Source organism: Hypanus sabinus, chromosome X2 (genome assembly GCF_030144855.1).
Source record: "Hypanus sabinus isolate sHypSab1 chromosome X2, sHypSab1.hap1, whole genome shotgun sequence".
NCBI lineage: Eukaryota > Metazoa > Chordata > Chondrichthyes > Myliobatiformes > Dasyatidae > Hypanus > Hypanus sabinus.
Genome location: NC_082739.1, coordinates 24,797,709 through 24,818,157, shown reverse-complemented (window position 1 = coordinate 24,818,157; position 20,449 = coordinate 24,797,709). Strand labels below are relative to the sequence as shown.

General features: G+C 42.8%; 1 protein-coding gene across 1 annotated transcript in view; it reads right to left on the bottom strand.

Annotated features, from left to right (window-relative positions):
* LOC132385209 (A disintegrin and metalloproteinase with thrombospondin motifs 15-like) overlaps nucleotides 1-20,449 on the bottom strand; it is a 53,590-nt gene that overhangs the window by 12,456 nt on the left and 20,685 nt on the right. The window contains exons 3-5 of the mRNA XM_059957123.1: nucleotides 12,910-13,042; nucleotides 7,084-7,251; nucleotides 882-1,165 (exon numbers count right to left, since the gene is read on the bottom strand). Coding sequence (XP_059813106.1) covers nucleotides 882-1,165; nucleotides 7,084-7,251; nucleotides 12,910-13,042 — 585 coding nt within the window. The remainder of the gene's footprint in view (nucleotides 1-881; nucleotides 1,166-7,083; nucleotides 7,252-12,909; nucleotides 13,043-20,449) is intronic.

Below are 20,449 nucleotides of genomic sequence, written 5' to 3'. Positions count from 1 at the left end.
TGAGAGTTCACACATCTCTGTGTGAAACTTGCATTGGGTTTCAGAATCAGACTCAGGTTTAATATCACTGACATAAGTTTGCAGCAGCTGTACAGTGCAATACATTATACATAAAAAACTATGAATTACAATCAGAAATATATTAAATATATTTTTAAATCTAGGCCTAAGTTGATAATTCAAGTTGTCAGATACTTGATAGATTATCCTACTCATTAAAATTAAAATTTGTTACAATATATTTATGATTTGGATAACTGCTTTTTGACATTCATAACTTGACATTCAGACCAGGCATGGACATATACTTCAAATGTACTTTCTCCATTTGACAAAATTTCTGGTGTGATTCATTTCAAAGAAAAGGTAACAAACTTATACAATTATTTTGATATATCTACAACACCAAGGATAAGGGTTCAGTGAAGCAGTTAATGATTATGCTTCCAGCCAACTAAAATTACAATGCATTCTTGAATGTTACTTCTGAGTGAACAGAAACATTGTAAGTAAAACTAAGCCAATGAATGCTTGTGAGTAAATGATAAACCAGCCACGCTGGGACTGATTCAATATAATACGCACATTAAGAAATTATTATATTTAGATAGGAAACAAACAAGATATACCATGTAATCTTAACTGATTGTAACTAGGAAACAAACTACTCCATTTTTAAGTCATAAGTCCAAAAGACATAAGAGCAGAATTAGTCCACTGGCTGATTTATTATCCCTCTCAACTCCATTTTCCTGCTTTCTCCCCATAACCTTTGATACCCTGAATAGTCAAGAACCTATCAACCTTTGCTTTAAATACACACAATAACAAAATTGATTTTGAGAGGCTCCAAGATGATGGTGTTGTGTCACATATATTACCTTGTGCTTTGTCACATCATGCATTGGCACACAAGTGCCCTTCATACAGAATTTCCCATCTCCACAACGTGTTCCATCCGCCCATGGGAAGTGTCTTGTCTGGCACACCAGCTGCCCTTGGGCTCTCCCTGTACACCACAGTTTCAAGCAAGGCTGCATGTATGGGCATGGCTTCGAGTTAACCCCAAACGCCAGTTCACACTGCCTGTTCAAGTTGTAGCTCTCACCGGGTAGGTTGTTGGGTAATGTGATAGGTTTCATTGGCTCATCCAAAAGGCAGTCACCTGTGGACAGAGGAAATTAGCAACTGAGGCTCCATTGATATAGGTCAGTATAATCAAATCAAAATGTGTTTTGTCTTGATTGAGAGGCTTGATCCAAAACATCAGTTTTCCAATTCCCATAAGACCATTAGATTCAGGAGCAGAATTAGGCCATTCAGCCCATAAAGTCTACTCTAGCACTCCACCATAGCTAATTTATTAACCTATCAACCCATTCTCATGCTTTCTCCCCATAAAATTTACAACCATTACACCAACCATACAAGTAAAGTGGCACATGCATCCTCTGGGTAAATAACATGTAAAGGTTAGATTTTCTATGGAACACAAGAACATAACATAATAAGGCCAATCAGTCCATCAAGTCTGCCCTAACATTTAACATGATCATGGCTTTTCTCTAGGCTTCATCTCCTCTTCTGTTCCATTCCCCTTTTGCCTTCAGTTCACTGATCTTTTGAAAATGCCCCCAATGAACTACTCTCCAGAATCATACAGGATTCTGGAAGTTCACCACCCTGTGCAAGGAGAAATTTCTGCACACCTTTATTTTAAATCCAAAATGAAAGTCAAACTAAATTTATTATTCAAGTATGTACAGTATATGTCACCATATACCACCTTGAGATTCATTTTCTTATGGGCATTTACAGGAAAATAAAGAAATACAATATAATTTATGGAAAGAACTATACACAAAGACTGTGCAAATAAATAAATAAATAATACTGAAAGTCCTTGATCACCTCCTAATCTTCTGGCTGTACCTCTTTGTTGGTGGTGCTCCCACTGAGTGGAAACACCTTAATATTGATCCAGTCATGCTATCCAACCCTCTCACCCAGGAATTAGCCCACTGTATCTCATATGGACTATCGCCATTCTCATATTTTTTCTTTCTCCCTCTCTCCCTCTTCCCCCTTCCCCCATTCCCCTCTCTCATCCCTGACTTGTCTTACTGATCATTTTCAATCAGTGTCCTCCTGCCTGTTGAACCAACTTCTTATCCAACATTTAAAGAATTATAGGCATTTATTATTTAATTGTAAGAGAAGTGAAAGAAGTTAATTATAAATTAACAAAGACCGTTTTGGAGAGTTTCTTCCTCTTTTTTTATCCTTCCTCACTTCAATCCCTCATAATTTTGAACATAACAGCATATTTTTTCTTGTCCTCCTCACTCTAAGGAGAACATTTCTTTCATCCCCATTCTCACAGCATGCGAAGATAACTTCATGAGTCCAGTCCAATAAATCTCCTCTCCACCCTTGACACCTTTTCTGAAGCGTGGGTCCCAGAAATGTGCAGTAAATTTAATAAATAACCAAAATGCCAACAAAATTCTTATCATAGATTTAATAGATTGAACACAATGAAATCGATTGTTAGATCACTGCAGAGAGAGCTCACAACTCTCAGTAATCTGGCATGAGTAATGACCATGTATAATTCATTCAATTCCAAGTCACGGAGCAAACTTTACAAAATGGTCTCTGTTAATTTCAAATTAACTTCTCCCACTCCACTTCTATTTAAATATCATACATTTATAAATCTTTGAATGTTGGACATCTGTAAGAACTTGGTTCAGTTGGACTGTTTTTTTTAAAGAGGTCTTTTCTTGAGCAAAACAGCAGTACTCGAGTAATCCTTACAAGCAAGTGATCACGCCATGTGACATTTCAAATCATTGGGCTGTAAAATTATCCAGTTCGATTAAGCTTTGAATTCAGACAGCAATGCAGGTCAAGCAACCTTAATAAAACCTTTGAACTCTGCCTGGTTCACTCAGTCATAAAAATGTCACCTCAGCAAAAGTTTCTGAAGCTGTAACAGGATTAACAATGTCATGCCATGTGATTTTGTCAGGCACACAACAGTCAGTGGAGCTGCCTCTGTGAAGCTGTTCAGTGGTGGTGGTAAATGCTACTGTATTTTTAGCATAAGACCAGAAGAGTAATTGAAAACTTCCTTCCCACATCTACTTTATCTCGGCCTTTAAGTATTTTGTAGCTTTTAATGAGATCCCCCTCTCATTCTTCTAAACTCCAGCAAGTCTGGTCCAGGCAAAAATACTCTCCTGCATTAACTTTCCCATTCCAACCTTTTTCCATAAGACACGGGAGCCGAATTAGGCATCTGGCCTATCCATTCTACCCTGATATGGCTAATTTATTTTCCTTTCCAGCCCCATTCTCCAGCCTTCTCCCAGTAATCTTTGACACCCTTATTAATCAAGAATTCCACTTTAAATATGCTCAATTACTTGGCCTCCACAGCTGTCTGTGGCAATGAATTTCACAAATACACCAAATTCACGGGCTAAAGAAATTTTTTCTTATATCTGTTGGAAAGAGACATCTGTCTATTTTGTGGCTGTGCTCTCTGGTCTTAGACACTCTCACTATTGGAAGCAACCTTTGTGCGTTCACTTTATCTGAGCCTTTCATTCTATTTAAGCCTTCCTTGACATCAAAGCATCCAATGAAATTGTTTGCGTCAATGACCAATGCTGGAGGCAGCCCGTAGGTGTTGCCATGTTTCCGGTGCATAGCTTGCCACAACGGATACGTCTTTGAAATGTGCAAGGAAACCATCGCACCCAGAGGAAACCCACATGGTTATGCGAAGAATGTATAGACAGCAGCGGGAATTGAACCCCAATATTACAGCTGCCACTATAAAGCAGTACACTACCACTATTCTACCATGCCACCCATAAGACAGAGGAGCAGAATTAGGCCACTCAGCCCATCGAGTCTGCTCCACCATTCCATCATCCCTCTCAACCCCATTCTCTTACCTTCTCCTCTAATCCTTTAATTAAGAACCTATCAACTTTCACCTTAAATATACCCAATGATTTGGCCTCCACAGCCATTTTGGCAATGAATTCCACAGACTCATCACCATCTGACTAAGGAAAATCTCCTTCATCTAAATGGACATCACTCAATTCTGAGGCTGCACCCTCTGGTCCTAGACTCTTCCATTGCAAAAACATCCTCTTTGACCTCCTGCCATCAGGTAGAAGGTACCACATCATAAGAACCAGACCAGGCTTGTCCTTTTCTTTTCACTATCTTACATAATTTATCAAGGTCGCGATTGTTTACTGTCATAATTCAGTATGCGAGTGGAAAGGAGAACAAAATGATTGTTAGTCCGAGCCGATGCAGCATTAAAGCACACAAGCATAAATAACAGAATAAAAACAATAACAAACACAAGAAATATAAACATGAAAGCAATCCTATAAAACACAATCTACAAGTAATGGCTCTATGTTGAGTCTGAAGCTGTGTCCATGCTGTTGTGGCAAACAGGTCTTTCACTGTACCTGTACCTCACCGTTCCTGTACACATGATAACAAAGTCGACTTGACTTGACAACAGGGATAAGAACATAAGAAATAGGAGCAGGAGTCGGCCATCTGGCCAGTTGAGCCTGCTCCGCCATTCAATAAGATCATGGCTGATCTGGCCATGGACTCATCTCCATTTACCTGCCTTTTCCCCATAACCCTTAATACTGTACCCCTACTATGCACAAATCTTTCTAAAAATTGTCTTAAATATATTTACTGAGGTAGCCTCCACTGCTTCATTGGGCAGAGAATTCCACAGATTCACAACTCTCTGGGAAAGCAGTTTCTCTTCATCTCCATCCTAAATCTACTCCCCCAAATCTTAAGGCTATGTCTCTTGGTTCTAGTAATGCCTGCCTTCCTCTCTGCTTGTGAGACCTGGACTAGCTACAGGTATTTAAATCTCTGGAAAATTACCACCAAGACTGTCTTATGGACTTCTATTTTGAGAGAGGCCAATGCTATTGATTCACTCAGCCTTCCAGTGAACCTGAAAATACTGTGAAGACTGAAGAGCATAATAAGACTATCTGGCCCATGCTGTCTGTTCCACCATTCCAGCATGGCTGATTTAAAATACCATTCTAGCTTCCCACTGTATCTAGGTACATCTGACAAACATGAACTAATATGGTATAATATCAAACAGTCCAGGTCCCAAGAGACTCTCTCAAAGGACCAAAGGCATACCCAGTGGACCACAAGAGCACCCAACAGATGAAGGTACCCCTCAGACCATAAAACCATAAGACTTAAGAGCAGAATTAGGCCATTCAGCCCATCAAATCTACTCGACATTCCATCATGGCTGATTTATTATCCCCCTCAAGCCCATTTTTCTGCCTTCTCCTCATAACTTTTGGCATACTGACTAATCAAGAACCCTTCAACCTCCACTTTAAATATATCTAATGACTTGGCTTCCACAGCCATCTATGGCAATGAATTCCACAGATTAACCACCCTCTGATGAAAGGTATTATTCCTCATCTCTATACTAAAGGGATGTACTTAGGAAACATCCTCTCTACATCCACTCTATTGAGGCATTTCAATACTCGAGAGGTTTGAATGAGATTCCCCGCGCCCCCCCCCCATCCTTATAAACTCCAGTGAGTACAGGCCCAGAGCCATCAAGCACTCCTCAAATATTAATCCTTAATATTCCCAGGATCATTCTCATAGCCTCCTCTGGACCCTCTCTAATGCCAGCACATTCTTTCTGAGGTAAGGGGCCCAAAACTGCTCACAATACTCCAAATGCTACCTCCAAAGCCATATAAAGAGTCCAAAACTGCTCACAATACTCCAAGTGCCATCTGACCGATGCCATATAAAGGGTCCAAAACTGCAAGTGGTGTCTGACTATGCCTTCCCTACTGATCTCATCACCCTTAATTTGTTTTTGGTCCCAGAATCGGGCTAAACCAGCATTCAATATAATCTAGACTGATAGCCTCTGGAGCACAGAATCCCAATGACACAGCATTATCTGAGAGAAGAAATTCCATCCTCGTTTTCTTCATAATTTGCCTGATGGCCATTTATTCTAAGAAGATGTTCCTTAGTTATATGTTCCTCTGTGAGGGTATACATTTTTGCTTCACCCACCCAGTCAAGTGTTGAAATGTTTCAATAACATTGTGTCTTATTTCTCTTACCTCCCATGAGTAGAGGCCTATATGCTTAACCTTTGAATTCAATTCCAGTTTAATTGTCATTTAAGCATACATGAATACTCATGAATAGATTCTAACAAGACAGTGTTACTATGGGGTAATAGTGCAGAACACAGTCTCAACCGTCACACATAGGACACTTCATTTCACTTCAGGAATCAACTCAGTAAACATCCGCTGAACTGCCTGTGATACACTCAGTGGCAATTTTCTTAAGTACTTCCATTCTGTGTTGATTGTTACAATTTGTAACAGTGTTGTAACTTGAAACACTGACAGCATAAATATGTTGAAGCTCTAAAATGTTTCAAAGTAAAGGTTGTGGTACGTTTCTTTTTTAGAATATTTATGGATTATATTCATGAACCTAATTAATTGCAGAGTATTTCATAATGATATTAACATAGATTTCAAAATTGTATTAGCATCATTTCAAAATTATAATAAGAAAATTGAAGCTGCATGGCAACAAAGGCTATGCATTTCAGAATTACTTGGCTCCACAGCCATGCAGCTTAGAGGGAACAGTGGAGGTAACTAATAAAATGGCACTGAATGTATTCTCCTCTGTGTTATTGGTTAACAACTTGTTTGATGTCTGATTCAGATTCAGAGTCTGATCTCATTCCCTGTCCATCACTCAGCCATGACTATAATCTTCTTGTTCCTCTACAATGGATCCATTGTTTCAGACAGGGACACAGTGTCACAGTATTGTGTGGGCTGTACTGCAGCTTACAAAGAACAATAGGCAAAATTAATTGTATTGCTCTTTTGTGCAGTTCAGTCTGCAACAGAGAGAAGACAGCACGGATTTCTCACTGACATAAAAGTATTCAAAATTCACACTATGCGAGATATCCTGACTTACCGTGACCACTGTCCAGGAAGTCGGTGATGATGGCTGCGCTGCACACCGACCATGGTCTGGAACGGTCAATGTGTATTAGGGTGGGAGACATCATGTGATTGTCCTTTAGCTTCCCGAATACATTTTCACATGCCTTGACGTTGTCATGGGGCATATTAAAGACATGGCCTAAAATCCAAAGGGAGGAAGTTTTCAGATAATAAATCCTGTTTGTTTGCATCAACCTTTCTTTATAGAATCATAAACAGATACAACACGCAAACAGGCCCTTTGGCCCACGGTAGCATGCTGTGGTTACACCTTGGGCCGTTGGAGTTCAGAGTTCAATTCCGGTACTGTCTATAAGGAGCTTGTACGTTCTCTCCATGACCATGTGGATTTCCTGTCAGTGCTCCAATTTCTTTCCACAGTACAAAGAAGGTCAGTAGGTTAATTGGTCATTGTAAGTTGTCCTGTGATCAGCCTAGTGTTAAGTAGGTGGTTTGTTAGGTGGTGTGGCTCACTGGGCCGGAAGGGCCTGTTCCGCGCTGTACCTCTGAATAATAAATCAATAAATAAATAAATTTACACAAATCCTGCATGAGACTCAGTCCTTAGACTCCACACATTTCTACCAACTCTCCCCAGATTCTACCACTCACTAGTACATTAGGGGCAATTTAAAGCAGCTATTTTAAACCACCAACCTGCAGTGTTAGTGGATCTGGATCACCCAGAAGAAATTTACATGGTCGTAGAGAGGACACACAAACAGACAGCGTCCAAGGTGAGGATTGAACCCAGGTCTCCAGTGCTTTGAGGCAGCAGTTGTGGCTTTGTGCTACCCAAAGCATCTTCAACAAAATAAGATGTCCCAAGGTGTCATAGAGTGATCCAGTAATACAGCACAGAAACAGTTCATTCAGACAAATCAGGCCATGCCAACCTTAGCATCCTCCTGGCTATTCCCATTTGCCCACATCCCTCCAAGCCGTCCCCTTATCCTATCCAAATTCCATGACATTTTACTCTGCTGTCTTTGGCGCTGAGGCTGAGGCTGTGAGAGTGCTCCGGCTGCTATGCATTTTGGTGTCTGGTGATTTGCCCTGCTTTCTGATGAACTGAGAATGAGGCTTTGGGCCTGTGCCGGCTGCTCCGGGGGTTTGGTTCTGTGGACTCAATTTGGTTCAGAATGCTGTCGCTTGCTTCCGTTGTTTGCATGATTTGTGTATTTTTCGTTCTTTCTCTGCGCATTGCGGTTCCCCAACCTACGTTGGGTCTCAGCAGTGTAGAGGAGGCCACATTGGGAGCACGGGATATAGAAGACAACACCAATAGATTCACTGGTAAAATGTTGCCTCACTGAGGACGTGCATTCACCAGATATGAACAGAAAAATAAGTTAACCAGCAAACTCTCAAAGACAATTTATTGAGGTATTCCAGGACTTAAGTAGGAAATGGTGAAACTTTGGTGTCTCTTGACGGTTAAGAGATGTCCACGCACATCACATTGTTACACTGAGACCCATTTCCTCACCCTGGAATTATCTTGCTACAATAATTGGGTTAATATAATACAATTCTCACATTCTCAAAGGTGCATTAAAATGTTGTCATTACGTATATTTTAGCCCTACTTAGTGTCATAACCATGGATTCGGCAGCGCAGCAGATACGGCAATTGCGCTCGTGAATATGCACATGTCAGCTAATTATCATTTCATTCTGATGGCATTTAACTCCATTTGTTCCATCGTAATGCTTGTCGAGACTTGAGCAGAGCACAGCAATGTTTCGCTGCCTGCTTTCATTCCGCCTTGCCTGAGGAAATTGGACTGTCGAGTCAACTGACTGTGAAGACTAGCGGTATTCGTTTTATACTTAATTATTCCTTTCATTAAATATAAAATGAATACCACTTTCAGCTGCAGTGTAGGCTTTGTTTTCCATTTGAGTGTTTTAGTTAATGGCCCTGTTTGGCCTAGTGCATATTGCTTTCTTTTCCCTCTAACTCTGTTCACGTTAAAGTTGGGACTATCGACCTGCTTCAGTGCCTCTCACTCCGCACTTGGGCCATATCCGAACATAGTGACAGCAAGTCTTTAATACACAAAGCTGGACTCAGCAGAGAGAGAGCAGCTGGTTATGGCCCTGAGATTCATTGGTCAGGTAGGAGACAAACCACAGACAATGGAATCTGTTCTCAGTGAGATTACGGAGGAAATGAGGCAGATAATCTCATGCCGACAAGCCCAGTCTCATGCGGAGGAACAGGTACCATCCCTAGCCGCAATGGTTGAACAGCTCACTGCAGACAATCGGACTCAGGTGTCTGCGATTTCCACACACACGGCTGCCATCCATGAATTAACTGTGAACAGCCGGTATCAGCTGACAGCCGTTAACGTTCTCACCAACACCATTCAGCAGCCTCTGGCTGCCTGAATCCCACTCACAGCATCTCGAAGGTCCTCTTTTTCTGTGGTCCCAACAATCTCTGCTACTAATGTTCCCACTCCCACGCCTGGACCAGAGCCGACTCCCACATCCATACAGGAATCGATGGTTGCAGGAATTTTATTACTCAATGCAAGCTGACAGTCCAAGCCCAGCCTGGTTGTTTTGGTAATGATGTGCAAAAACTGACGTGCATGGTCAATCTTCCAGAGGGATGTCCGTTCAACCCGTTCCTTGCTTTACGGAGCAAGGATAGCCCACAGGCCAATCATTCTGACATTTTGTTGCAGAGTTAAGGAAGGTTTTTGATCTTCCAGTACAGGGTCAGGAGGCTGCCCACCGACTCTTGGACCTGCGCCAAGGCAGAGGAACGGTGAGAGCCTATGCAGTTAAATTCCGTACCCTTGCAGTAGAGACGGGATGGAATGAGAGATCCCACATCACTGCCTTCCAGCGTGGACTGAATGCAGGGGTCTGGCATGAGGTCGCTGTCCAGGATGAGCAGGGTAGTCTGGATGACCTGATTAATCTGACTATTTGAGTTGACGACCGGGTTACCGAGTGGCACAGGGGAAGAAAGTTTCAGACTTCGTATGCGCTGCCAGATCACAGTCTTTCCTCGCCCTCTCCCCCACCCTCACCACCCAGCACCTAGCCCATGGAGGAGCCTATGCAAGCAGGACACATGCACCTGTCTCAGGAGGAATGAGAGCAGTGCTGGGGAACAGGTTCCTGCCTCTGTTGTGGTGATCCAGGACACTTCCGGGCGGCATGGTCCAGGCATCCAGTAAAAGAGAATACCCGTCAACAGGGAGGGGAATCAGCATTCTGTAATGCTCGCAGCTTCCTTGTCGTCTCCTTGAACTCAAAGTGTTTATTGACTCTGGTGCAGCTGGGAATATTATGGACATCTCTCTCGCTCCGAGGTGGGGAGTTCAGAGAAAGGATCAATGTCAAGGCGCTGGATGATCGACCTCTGGGTACTGGCCAGATCCACCTTTCCACCCAACCCCTCCAACTGCTGCTCGAAGGTAACAATCATGAAGAAATATCTTTCTATCTGGTTAGTTCACATGAACTGCCACTGGTACTTGGTCTCCCCAGTTATCCTGACATTGCCCACAGATCGATTGGTTTCTGAAGGTACTTGAAGAGTGAGAACTGTCATGCTTGTCTACCTGTCTGGGTCCAGGTCAAGGTCTGTTTCATGAATCCCCTCCTGTGGCAGCTAAGGATGTGGACCTGTCTGGGATTCTGCCTGAATATGCAGATATCCTTGATGTTTTCAGTAAAACAAAGGCCACCACCCTGCCCCCACACCGGTCATACGACTGTGCCATAGACCTCCTACCTGGCACTAGTCCTCCCTGTGGCTGTCTCTTTTCCCTCTCTCGCCCTGAAATGGTGGCCATGGAGGAATACATCAAGGGGGCATTGAGCTGGGGATTTATCCTTGAAAATACCTGTACGACAAGCCCAAAAAATGAGTTCCATAAAGACCAGGTGTCATTTTTTGGGCTATATACTAGCCCCATCCAGTGGTTTCCAGCCCCCAATCCAATGGCCAGACTGGGAGTGAACCAGGAGTTGGAGACAACCCTGCGCTGCCAACCCCATGCCCTGGAGCTCCCAATTGGTTTGGGCAGAGATCGCCCACAATAAACTCCAGTTGTCCTCCACCAGTATGTCTCCCTTTGAATGCCATAAAGGATTCCAGCCACTACTCTTCCCTGATCAGGGGATTGACGTAGGAGTTCCTGCTTCTGAACAGCTGATCCAGCGCTGCAAGCGCACCTGGAGACGAGCCAGGACTTCTCTGCTGCGTGCCCAGAAACAACATGTTCTGCAGGCTGATCGGCTCCACTGACAGGTAAGGCCATTCAAGCCAGGAGGAGAAGTCTAGTTGGCATCAAGGGACCTTCCCCTGAAAGTCGAGCCGCAAATTGGCACTGCACTATGTGGGACCATTTGTAGCAGAAAAACTGTCAACAAGGTCTCATATAGATTGCGTCTACCAACGTTGCTGAAGACACACTCAGTATTCCATGTTTCCCAACTCAAGCCAGTTACTACCTGTCCCCTGACCCCAGTCATCCCTCCTCCCCGCTTGGCAGATGGTTCCCTTGTCTATACTGTGCGGCGTCTCCTGGCATCTCGCCGGGTACGTGGTAAAGTCCAGTACCTTGTGGACTGGGAAGGGTACGGCCCAGAAGAATGTACTTGGATCCCAGAGAAGGACATCTTGGACAAGTCACTCATCGGGGACTTCCAGCAGACACAGGTCTACTGAGGGGTGCAGAGTTACTGTCACAACTACAGATTCGGCAGTGCAGCAGATATGGCAATTGCGCTCGTGAATATGCATATGTCAGCTAATTATTTCATTGTGATGGTATTAACTCCATTCTTTTTGTCGTAGCGCTTGTTGAGACTTGAGATAAGCACAACAACGTTTCGCTGCCTGTTTGCATTTGGCCTTGCCTGAGAAATTGGACTGTCGAGTCAACTGGCTCTGAAGACTAGCAGTATTTGTTTTATGTTTTAGTAGTTCTTTTCAGCCGCAGTGTTTTCCATTTGAGAGTTTTAGTTAATGGTCCTGTTTGGCTTAGCATTTGTTTTCTTTTCCCTCTAACTCTGTTTGCATTAAAGTCAGTGAACTATCAAACTGCTTCAGTGTCTCTCGCTCTGTGCTTGGGCCATATCCGAACGTACTTACACTGAGTTGTATTTTACATGAGTGTCATCTCTGAGACTGGGGTGTCCAGGGAAAGGTAGCACCTCTGGTGAAGGGGCTTGTGTCCATTCTCGGGTTGCTGGCTCATTTTTGGTCCCCACCAGAAACTCAGCTGTCGCCTGTGCCGCAAAGTAGCTGTTTGCATATGACAGCGGCCACACCCCGGTACACCACTTCATCAGGTGGGTAAACCAATATTATATTAACCCAATTATTAAGTCAGCAGGCCTTGTACCCCGGTGAGAGAGGAACATGCCTGTCCTAGCATGTGAAGTCAGCTCCAGCGGACTGGGCGGATGAGGTCAACCGTGAGATCCAATGACCAAGAAGGCGGTTCTGCGACACTTCCTGGAGACCGAAGGGCCTGACAAGGCACAGAAGGAGTCATGGCCAACCACTGCAACCAGTGAAGACTCCAGTTTGTGAAGACTACTCGTACCATTGGGCCCTGATTTCTGAGGCCGAGAGAATGGAACTGCCCTAGTGTAATGGCTTTTCCACTTGAAAACTCTCTCCCATGCAGTTTTCACTGGCACTGTGCGTTCTGAGGACAGCCAACAATCTGAGATTGCTCTGCTCTGATTAAAATGCAGAGAAATGAAAGAAACTAGGAATTAAAATGCCAAGTCTAAAGGGCTGCAGTTTAGCGCTTACCCAGTTCATGAGCAGTGGTGAAGGCTGATGGGAGACCATCATCTTCTATAACAGAGCAACTTCGCTTTGGGTCACACATTGTCCCCACATCTGCCATTCCTAGTGTGTCACAGGTCTGAGCACCACACAAGTCCTGGAAGTAAATAAAACGTACAGTCTTCACAAAGTTATCAGCAACTGAAGCATTAACCGGAAATGAAAAGTCTAACTATTAAAATTTTATGGGAGATGACAGCACTTTTTTTCCAGGCACCCACCACTCTTGTGTGTGAAAGTGCTGCCAGGGGTGGTGGTAGGGGCAGATACAATGGGACAGTTAAGAGCCTTTTACACAGGCACATGGATGTAAGAAAGATGGAGAGTCGTGGACTGCGTAGGACGGGGGGTTAGAATGATTGCGTAGTCTGCGAGTCCTCTGGAGGTCGGAATCAGATTCACGTTTAACATCACTGGCATGTGTCATGAAATATGTTAACTGAGCAGCAGCAGTTCAATGCAATACATAATATGGGGGGGGGGAACCTGAATTACAGTAAGTATATATTAAATAAGTAGTTAAGTAAGTAGTGTAAAGTTTTAAAATAAAAGCAGTGAGGTCGTGTTCATGGGTTCAATGTCCATTCAGAAATTGGATGGCAGAGGGAGGAAGCTGTTTCTGAATCGTTGAATGTGTGTCTTCAGGCTCCTGTAGCAATGAGAACAGGGGCATGTCTTGTGTGATGAGGGATGGAGGACAGAGACAGCCTATCTTGGAGTTGGAGGACTGTCTATGTGCATGGGCGGGAAGGAAGAACAGGGCTTGTTTTGCTGTTTCATTGCTGTTGTTCTGTTGTCATTGTATTTGTTTCTTGTTCTGCAAAACATTGTGGTCATGCTACCATACTGAGCACATGTATATAGCGAGGATGCCGAAGACTTTTGAACAGTTTTGTCATAATTTTATGTATTGCACTGTACTGCTGGTGCAAAAAATTAAAACAAAATCATGATAACAAATCGTGATGACAAACCTGATTCTGATATGGGTCTCCATAGTGGACTGAGAGGGAAGGAGACAGGGAGAAGAGAATCATGGTTTAGGGAAAAGGAGAGGGGAGGGAGTTGGGAGTTGCCAATGAGACATTCTGTAATGATCAATAAACCAATTGTTTGGAATCAAATGACCTTGGTTGGTGTCTTAGGGCTAGGTGTGTCTGTACCCGTGTCATGCCTCCCCGAGCACTCATTCTCTGCCACTTGTCCCACACCCCTCCTCTGGTGCTCCACCCTTGCCATTCCCAACATCCTTTGCTCCTGCCAGCTTTACAAACTCACTCTCCGCTCCACACACAAAATGCTGGAGGAACTCAGCAGGCCAGGCAGCATCTATGGAAAAATGTACAGTCGCCGTTTCAGGTCAAAATGCTTTAGCAGGACAGCAGCATCTGCAGATTTTCTCATTTGCGCTCTCTGCTCCATCTTGCTCCAGACTGACTCCTGCACATCCTTAAGTGTATTGGTTGTTAACACAGCAATGCACTTCACTGTATGTTTTGTCGAGCATATGATACATAAATCTGAATCTATCTTTATATCAGTGGGCCAACATCATGGGCCAAATAGCCCATACTGTACTGTACTGTTCTATGTTCTAAAATAAACCATTAAACAATGTCCACGTTTCAAAGTTTCTGGTGTGCTGAGTATGCATGTTGTTAATTGTAAAATTAGCAAAAAAAAGTCTTACTGCTGCTGCAAAATCACATAAGATTTTTAACTCAAGGTGTATGCTGTCCAAATACTAAACTCACATCTGTCAAGCTAATGCCTGCTTAAATCATTCAGCATGGAGTTTGTCCTTGCCAGGAGGTTACATATGTTTTCATTTTATTGTAAATGTCACAACTGGGAGGTTAGCCGACATATGGTAAGTTTTTTTTTCTCTAATCAAAACTTTATTTCCAAGTAATTTTCTTTAACAAGTCACCAAAGTGTACTTGCCAGCTGAATGCTGAAGAGCTAGATCCAGCCAGGGAGGAAGCATTCTTGCAAAAATTTAAAGTCTAGTTATTAAGCAGTCACAGTGCATGGTGTGGCACTGCATAGATTTATGCCTCTCATATATACACTGGAGATTCTGCAGATACTGGAAATTTGGAGCAATGCACGAAATGCTGGAGGAACTCAGCAGGTCAGGCAGCATCTATGGAGGGGATAAAGAAAGGAAAGTTCTTCTCACATTTTGTTTGTATATGCCTCTTATATGTTGTGCTTGCAGGCCAAAGAACTGAGAGCATGCAGTGGTTGTTTTAGTTTTTCGGAGATGGGTCTCTGATTGCCGCTCCAAACTGAAAGCTGAAATTGTTTCATGGTGATATGCAAGCATAACAGTATATTTTTCTATATCAGTTAGAAACTGGATGACTTTCCACATCTAAATGTAAATGCCAAAGCAACATAAATTTGAATGATTCATCTGTCAAGTTCTGTGAAATTGGCTTGCACATGAATCTAAATTTGTCAGCTTTTGAAAGCAAACACATACATCCACTCACTCACTTGTAGATCCAGTAATATTTAGTTGATTATTTGGGGAGCCTTTCTTTCCTTAACCATCTGCTCTCTAACCTCCCTGTGACCATGTGGGTCTCCTCTGGGTGCTCCGTTTTCCTCCCACACCCCAAAAACATATGGTATGATTAGTATGATGTGGCCGTGTTATGTTGGTGCCAATAGTGAGGTGACCCTTCAGGTCTGTTCCCACCACATCCTCACACTTTGTTGGTCTTTGATGCAAACGATGAATTTCACTGTATGTTTCGATGTTTTGATGTGCATGTGACAAATAAAGGTAATCTTTGAGATCTTTCATCTTTACTTCCCTGCAGGGAGTGTGAAGCTCCCTTCACCCTCGGTGATGAAAACACACCAATACACATTTCTCCCAGCTTGCCATACACGCTGGAGTGAAACATTCTCAAAACAACCAGCAGTGATATCCACTACTGGCACATTAAATCCTCTTCCCCATTCACCACTACCTGCATTACTTAACACTTGTGAGAAGAATTAAACAACCCTCAGGACAGAGGTACGGGAGCCTCGGGTCCCACGCCAACAGGTTCAGGAGTAGTTGTTACCCTTCAACCATCAGACTCCTGAACCAGAATGGATAACTTCACTCACCACAAACTACGGACTCACTTTCAAGGTCTCTACAACTCCTTTCAGTATTATTTATGTACTTATTAAATTATTTATTATTACCATTATTATTTGTTTTTTTTTGTACTTGTACAGATGGTCTTCTTTTCACATCGGTTACTTGTTATTCTCTGTGTGTAGTTTTTGTTGATTCTATTGTAATTCTTTGTTCCACTGTGAATGCCCACAAGAAAATGAATCTCAGGGTATCTGGTGACATGTTTGGATATTAAACTTACTTTGAACTTTGTTCATAATATTCTAGTACAGGGGTTCCCACCCTTTTGAATTCCATGGACCCTTGCCGTTAACCAAGGGGTCTGTGGTCCCCAGGTTGGGAACCCCTGAAGATGGGCATCAAGTGATTTTCAGAATGGCTGCCCTTTGACATCGGTATATCTTGTCAAGCCTGTTCAGGGCGCATTTAAATCTGACACTAACCCAGATGTCATGAACTTATTTCTGCTTTCTGATGAATGGTTTGTAAGTGTAGTTTCAGCACACTGAAGTTGGTAATAGTAGAAGAGGCCAAAAGCTTAGCAAGAATTACTGTTTTAATGGTTTACACACCTAGTGAATCTTTGCTTCATACTGTGTCCTGCAGTGTAAGCGATCCCTTTCAGTGATTTGATTTAGAACAGCTGCAAGACCGAGGAGGTAAAAATTCACATTCACAGCTGAGTCATCAACTGAGAATGAGGTACAACAGAAGATGGATCACTGACACATGGATCTGATCATTACTGGATGGACATGCCTGCCTTAAAACTACAATGATAACAGATCTCCTCATCCCAGGGCCCTGTGGAGGGAAATAAGAGCTGGATGGGGAAATCACGGAGAGGTTGGGCTCATTGTGGCTCCAGAGAGTGTTTGTCCAGTAGATGCCCCTTCCCCCCTTCACAAGCTCAGAGTCTGCCCTGTTACAAAAGTAAGCTTTCTATGGTCTTTATTCAGATTGGAAATTAATTCTTAAAAAAGTTTTGAAGCTGATATTCCAGCACAAAATCCTGAGACCACAGTGCCCTTTAAGTGCTTATGGTAACATCTGAGAGCTCTTCTGTTGTAGCATCCCATGCAAACAGAACACCCCAGCACAGTACAGGCCCCATGGCCCATGATGCTGTGCCGATCTTTTAAACTACTCTAATCTGACCCTTCCCTCCTACATAACCCTCAAATTTTCTATCATCCATATGGCTGATGCACAGTATTAGATTTACACTACACATACCATTAAAAAAGCATATCTTTGACATAAAGACTTTACAAAGAGTCACTTAGATACTGTAAAGATGTGGAAGAAGGGCTTGTCGTCGGATGAGACTCAACATTAAGTGGTATAAACCTAACACTGTGCATCAGCCAGGTAACACCATCCCTACTGTAAAGTATGGTGGAGGTAGCATCATGCTGTGCAAGATGCTTTTCAGAGCAGGGACTGGAAATCCGGTCAGAATTGATGGGAAGTGGAATGCTACTAAATGCAGAGAGATCCTTGATTTTAAAAAAACCTACTAGCCTCTGCCAGAAAGGGTAAACTGGGGAGGAAGTTCATCTTTCAGCAGGACAACAACACAAAGCACATTGCCAGAGCAACCATGGAGTGGCTTCAAATGCAGAAAATTGATGTCCTTGAGTGGCCCAGTCAGAGTCCGGACCTTAACCCGATCAATCTCTGGATTGCTGTCCATTGCCACCCCCCAACTAACCTGGCACAGCTTGAGCAATTTTGTAAGGAAGAATGGACAAGTGTTGCTCCAACACATTTGCAAAGCTAATCCAAAAAGACTACTGGCTGTAATAACAAACACGAGGAAATGCTGGAAATGCAGATGCTGGAAATTCAAGCAACACACACAAAATGCTGGTGGAACACAGCAGGCCAGGCGGCATCTATAAGGAGAAGCACTGACGACATTTTGGGCCGAGACCCTTCGTCAGGACTGGCTGTAATAGCTGCGAGAGGTGATTCAACTAAGTACTGAGCAAAGAGGGATAAATAGCTTTGAACTGCTGACATTTCAGTTTTTGAATTTTTAGATTTTCATGCTGCACAATCTTCCCTGTTTTTTAAGCTCTACTGTGAAAAATGGAGCATGTGATTCACAGATAAAAAAATCCCTGGTTGTAATACTCATTAATACGAACAAAGGATTGGGGGCTGAATACTTTTTCAAGGCACTGTATACGTCACCATATAAAACCCTGAGATTCAATTTTGTTGCTGGACATACAAGTAAATCCATGAAACACAATAGAATCAATGCAAGACCTCATCCAACAGGACGGACAAACAGCCAATATACAAAAGACAACAAATAATAATAAATAAATAAACACTCAAGCTGAGTAAAATGTTCTCCTAAAGGATTGTCTATTGGTGGGTCCTCAGATATCTGTAGAGGACAAACTGGGATCCACATATTCTGGTGCAGTGTAGGCACGAGTACGTGGTAGCTGTGGTTAGTAGTTGGGTCTTTTGGATCAAGATGTAGAACTAAATTCAATCTTCAATTACACAAGAGTGTTGAAGTCAACTAAGTCTGATTTCCAATATGGCAATCTAGCAAAAAGAATTTAGCTCCATTCCAAGTTTTGTTTGGACCAGTTATAAGTTGAAGTTCCTTCCAATGATGGATTTTACTTGTTGGACAAGATGTTGAGTACTGAATAGGCCCAGCCAAGAGGGTGGGTGAGTGTGTGCAACAAGCTGCCAGCAGCAGTGCTGGATGTGTGTTTGATTTCAATATTTAAGAGAAGTTTGCATAAGTACATGGATGGGAGGGGAATGGAGGTCTATGGTCCAGCTGTGGGTCAGTGGGACCAGGCAGATTAATAGTTTGGCTTGGACTAGATGGACTGAAGGATATCTTTCTGTGCTCTGGTGCTCTATGTCTCTGGACTCTATGAGCACTTGCAAAACTAACTCAACATAAACCAGGTCGCAAGATGATAGTGAGCCTATGTGAGGAGGACAGAATTCTGCAGTCCAGGTGGTGAAACTGTACATCAGCCAGTCCTCCAGCTCCAAAGGAACAGAAGATACCAGCAGCTGGTTTAAACCTGGGGTATGGTTGTACAGTTTCCATCCCCTGGAACAAATACAATTTTCTATTGAGCTCTTATAAGAATCTAGCCACCACACATTAATTCCCCAATTTAGATTTTTAAAATAAGATTTAAAATTTGCTTTTTTTGCCACATGTACATTAAAACATGCATCTTTTGTGTCAATGACGTGATGGGGACAGCCCACAAGCGTTGTCATGATTCCGGTTCCAACATAACATGTCCGCAACTTACTGACCTTTGCTAACCCATGGTGTCACAGTTAGTGCAATGCTTTACTGGACAGGCTTTAAGATGAGGGTACAATTCCCATAGCTGTCTGGAAGCATCTTTTACATTCTCCCCATGACTGCATGGGTTCCTCTCAGGTGCTCTGATTTCCACCCACATTCCAAGAACAAATGATTAGGCTTAGGTTTAGTGTGTTGTTGGCATGCCATGTTGGTGCCAGATGTGTGGAAACACCTGTGGTTTGCCCAGCACAATTCTTGATGATTTGATTTGACTTAAGTGATGTATTTCACAGTATAATTTGATGTACGTTCTAAGTGGCTACATCATCGTCTGGTATTGGTGGGGGGGTGTACTGCACAGGATGGAAATAAGCTGCAGAGAGTTGTCAGCTCCATCATGAGCCCTAGTCTCCATGTCATTCAGGACATCTTCAAGGAGTGGTGCCTCAAAAAGGAGGCATCCATCATTAAGGACACCAATCACCCAGGTCAATTCAGGAACGGCCTCTTCCCCTCCACCATCAGAATTTTGAATGCACATTGAACCTATGAACACTAGCTCACTACTTTTTTTATTTCTATTTTTGCACTACTTAATTAACATATATATATATATTTACTGTATTTCACAGTTTTCTTTTTCTCTCTGTTCTCATGTATTACAATGGACTGCTGCGCAAAATCAAAAAATTCCACAACATATGCAGGTGATATTAAACCTGATTCTGATTCTAACGTGACAAATCTTTAATCCATACATCATTGGAATGTGGGATGAAACTAGAGCACCCAGAAGAAACACACACAGTCAGGAGGATTAGGTACAAACTCCTTCAAGCCATCAGCGGGAACTGAACCTCAGTCGATGAAACTATATAGCATTACATTCATCACTATGCTACTGTGCCCCGACAAATGTCAGTGATCTCTTAAAGTAATTGATTTGTGTGGAGAACTTTGAAAGTTGCTATAGTCTGACCTGAAACACTTTTAGATACAGTAGAACGGTGTGTTTTTTTCTTGATTGTTCCAACGTGTGAGGAGAACTGAGA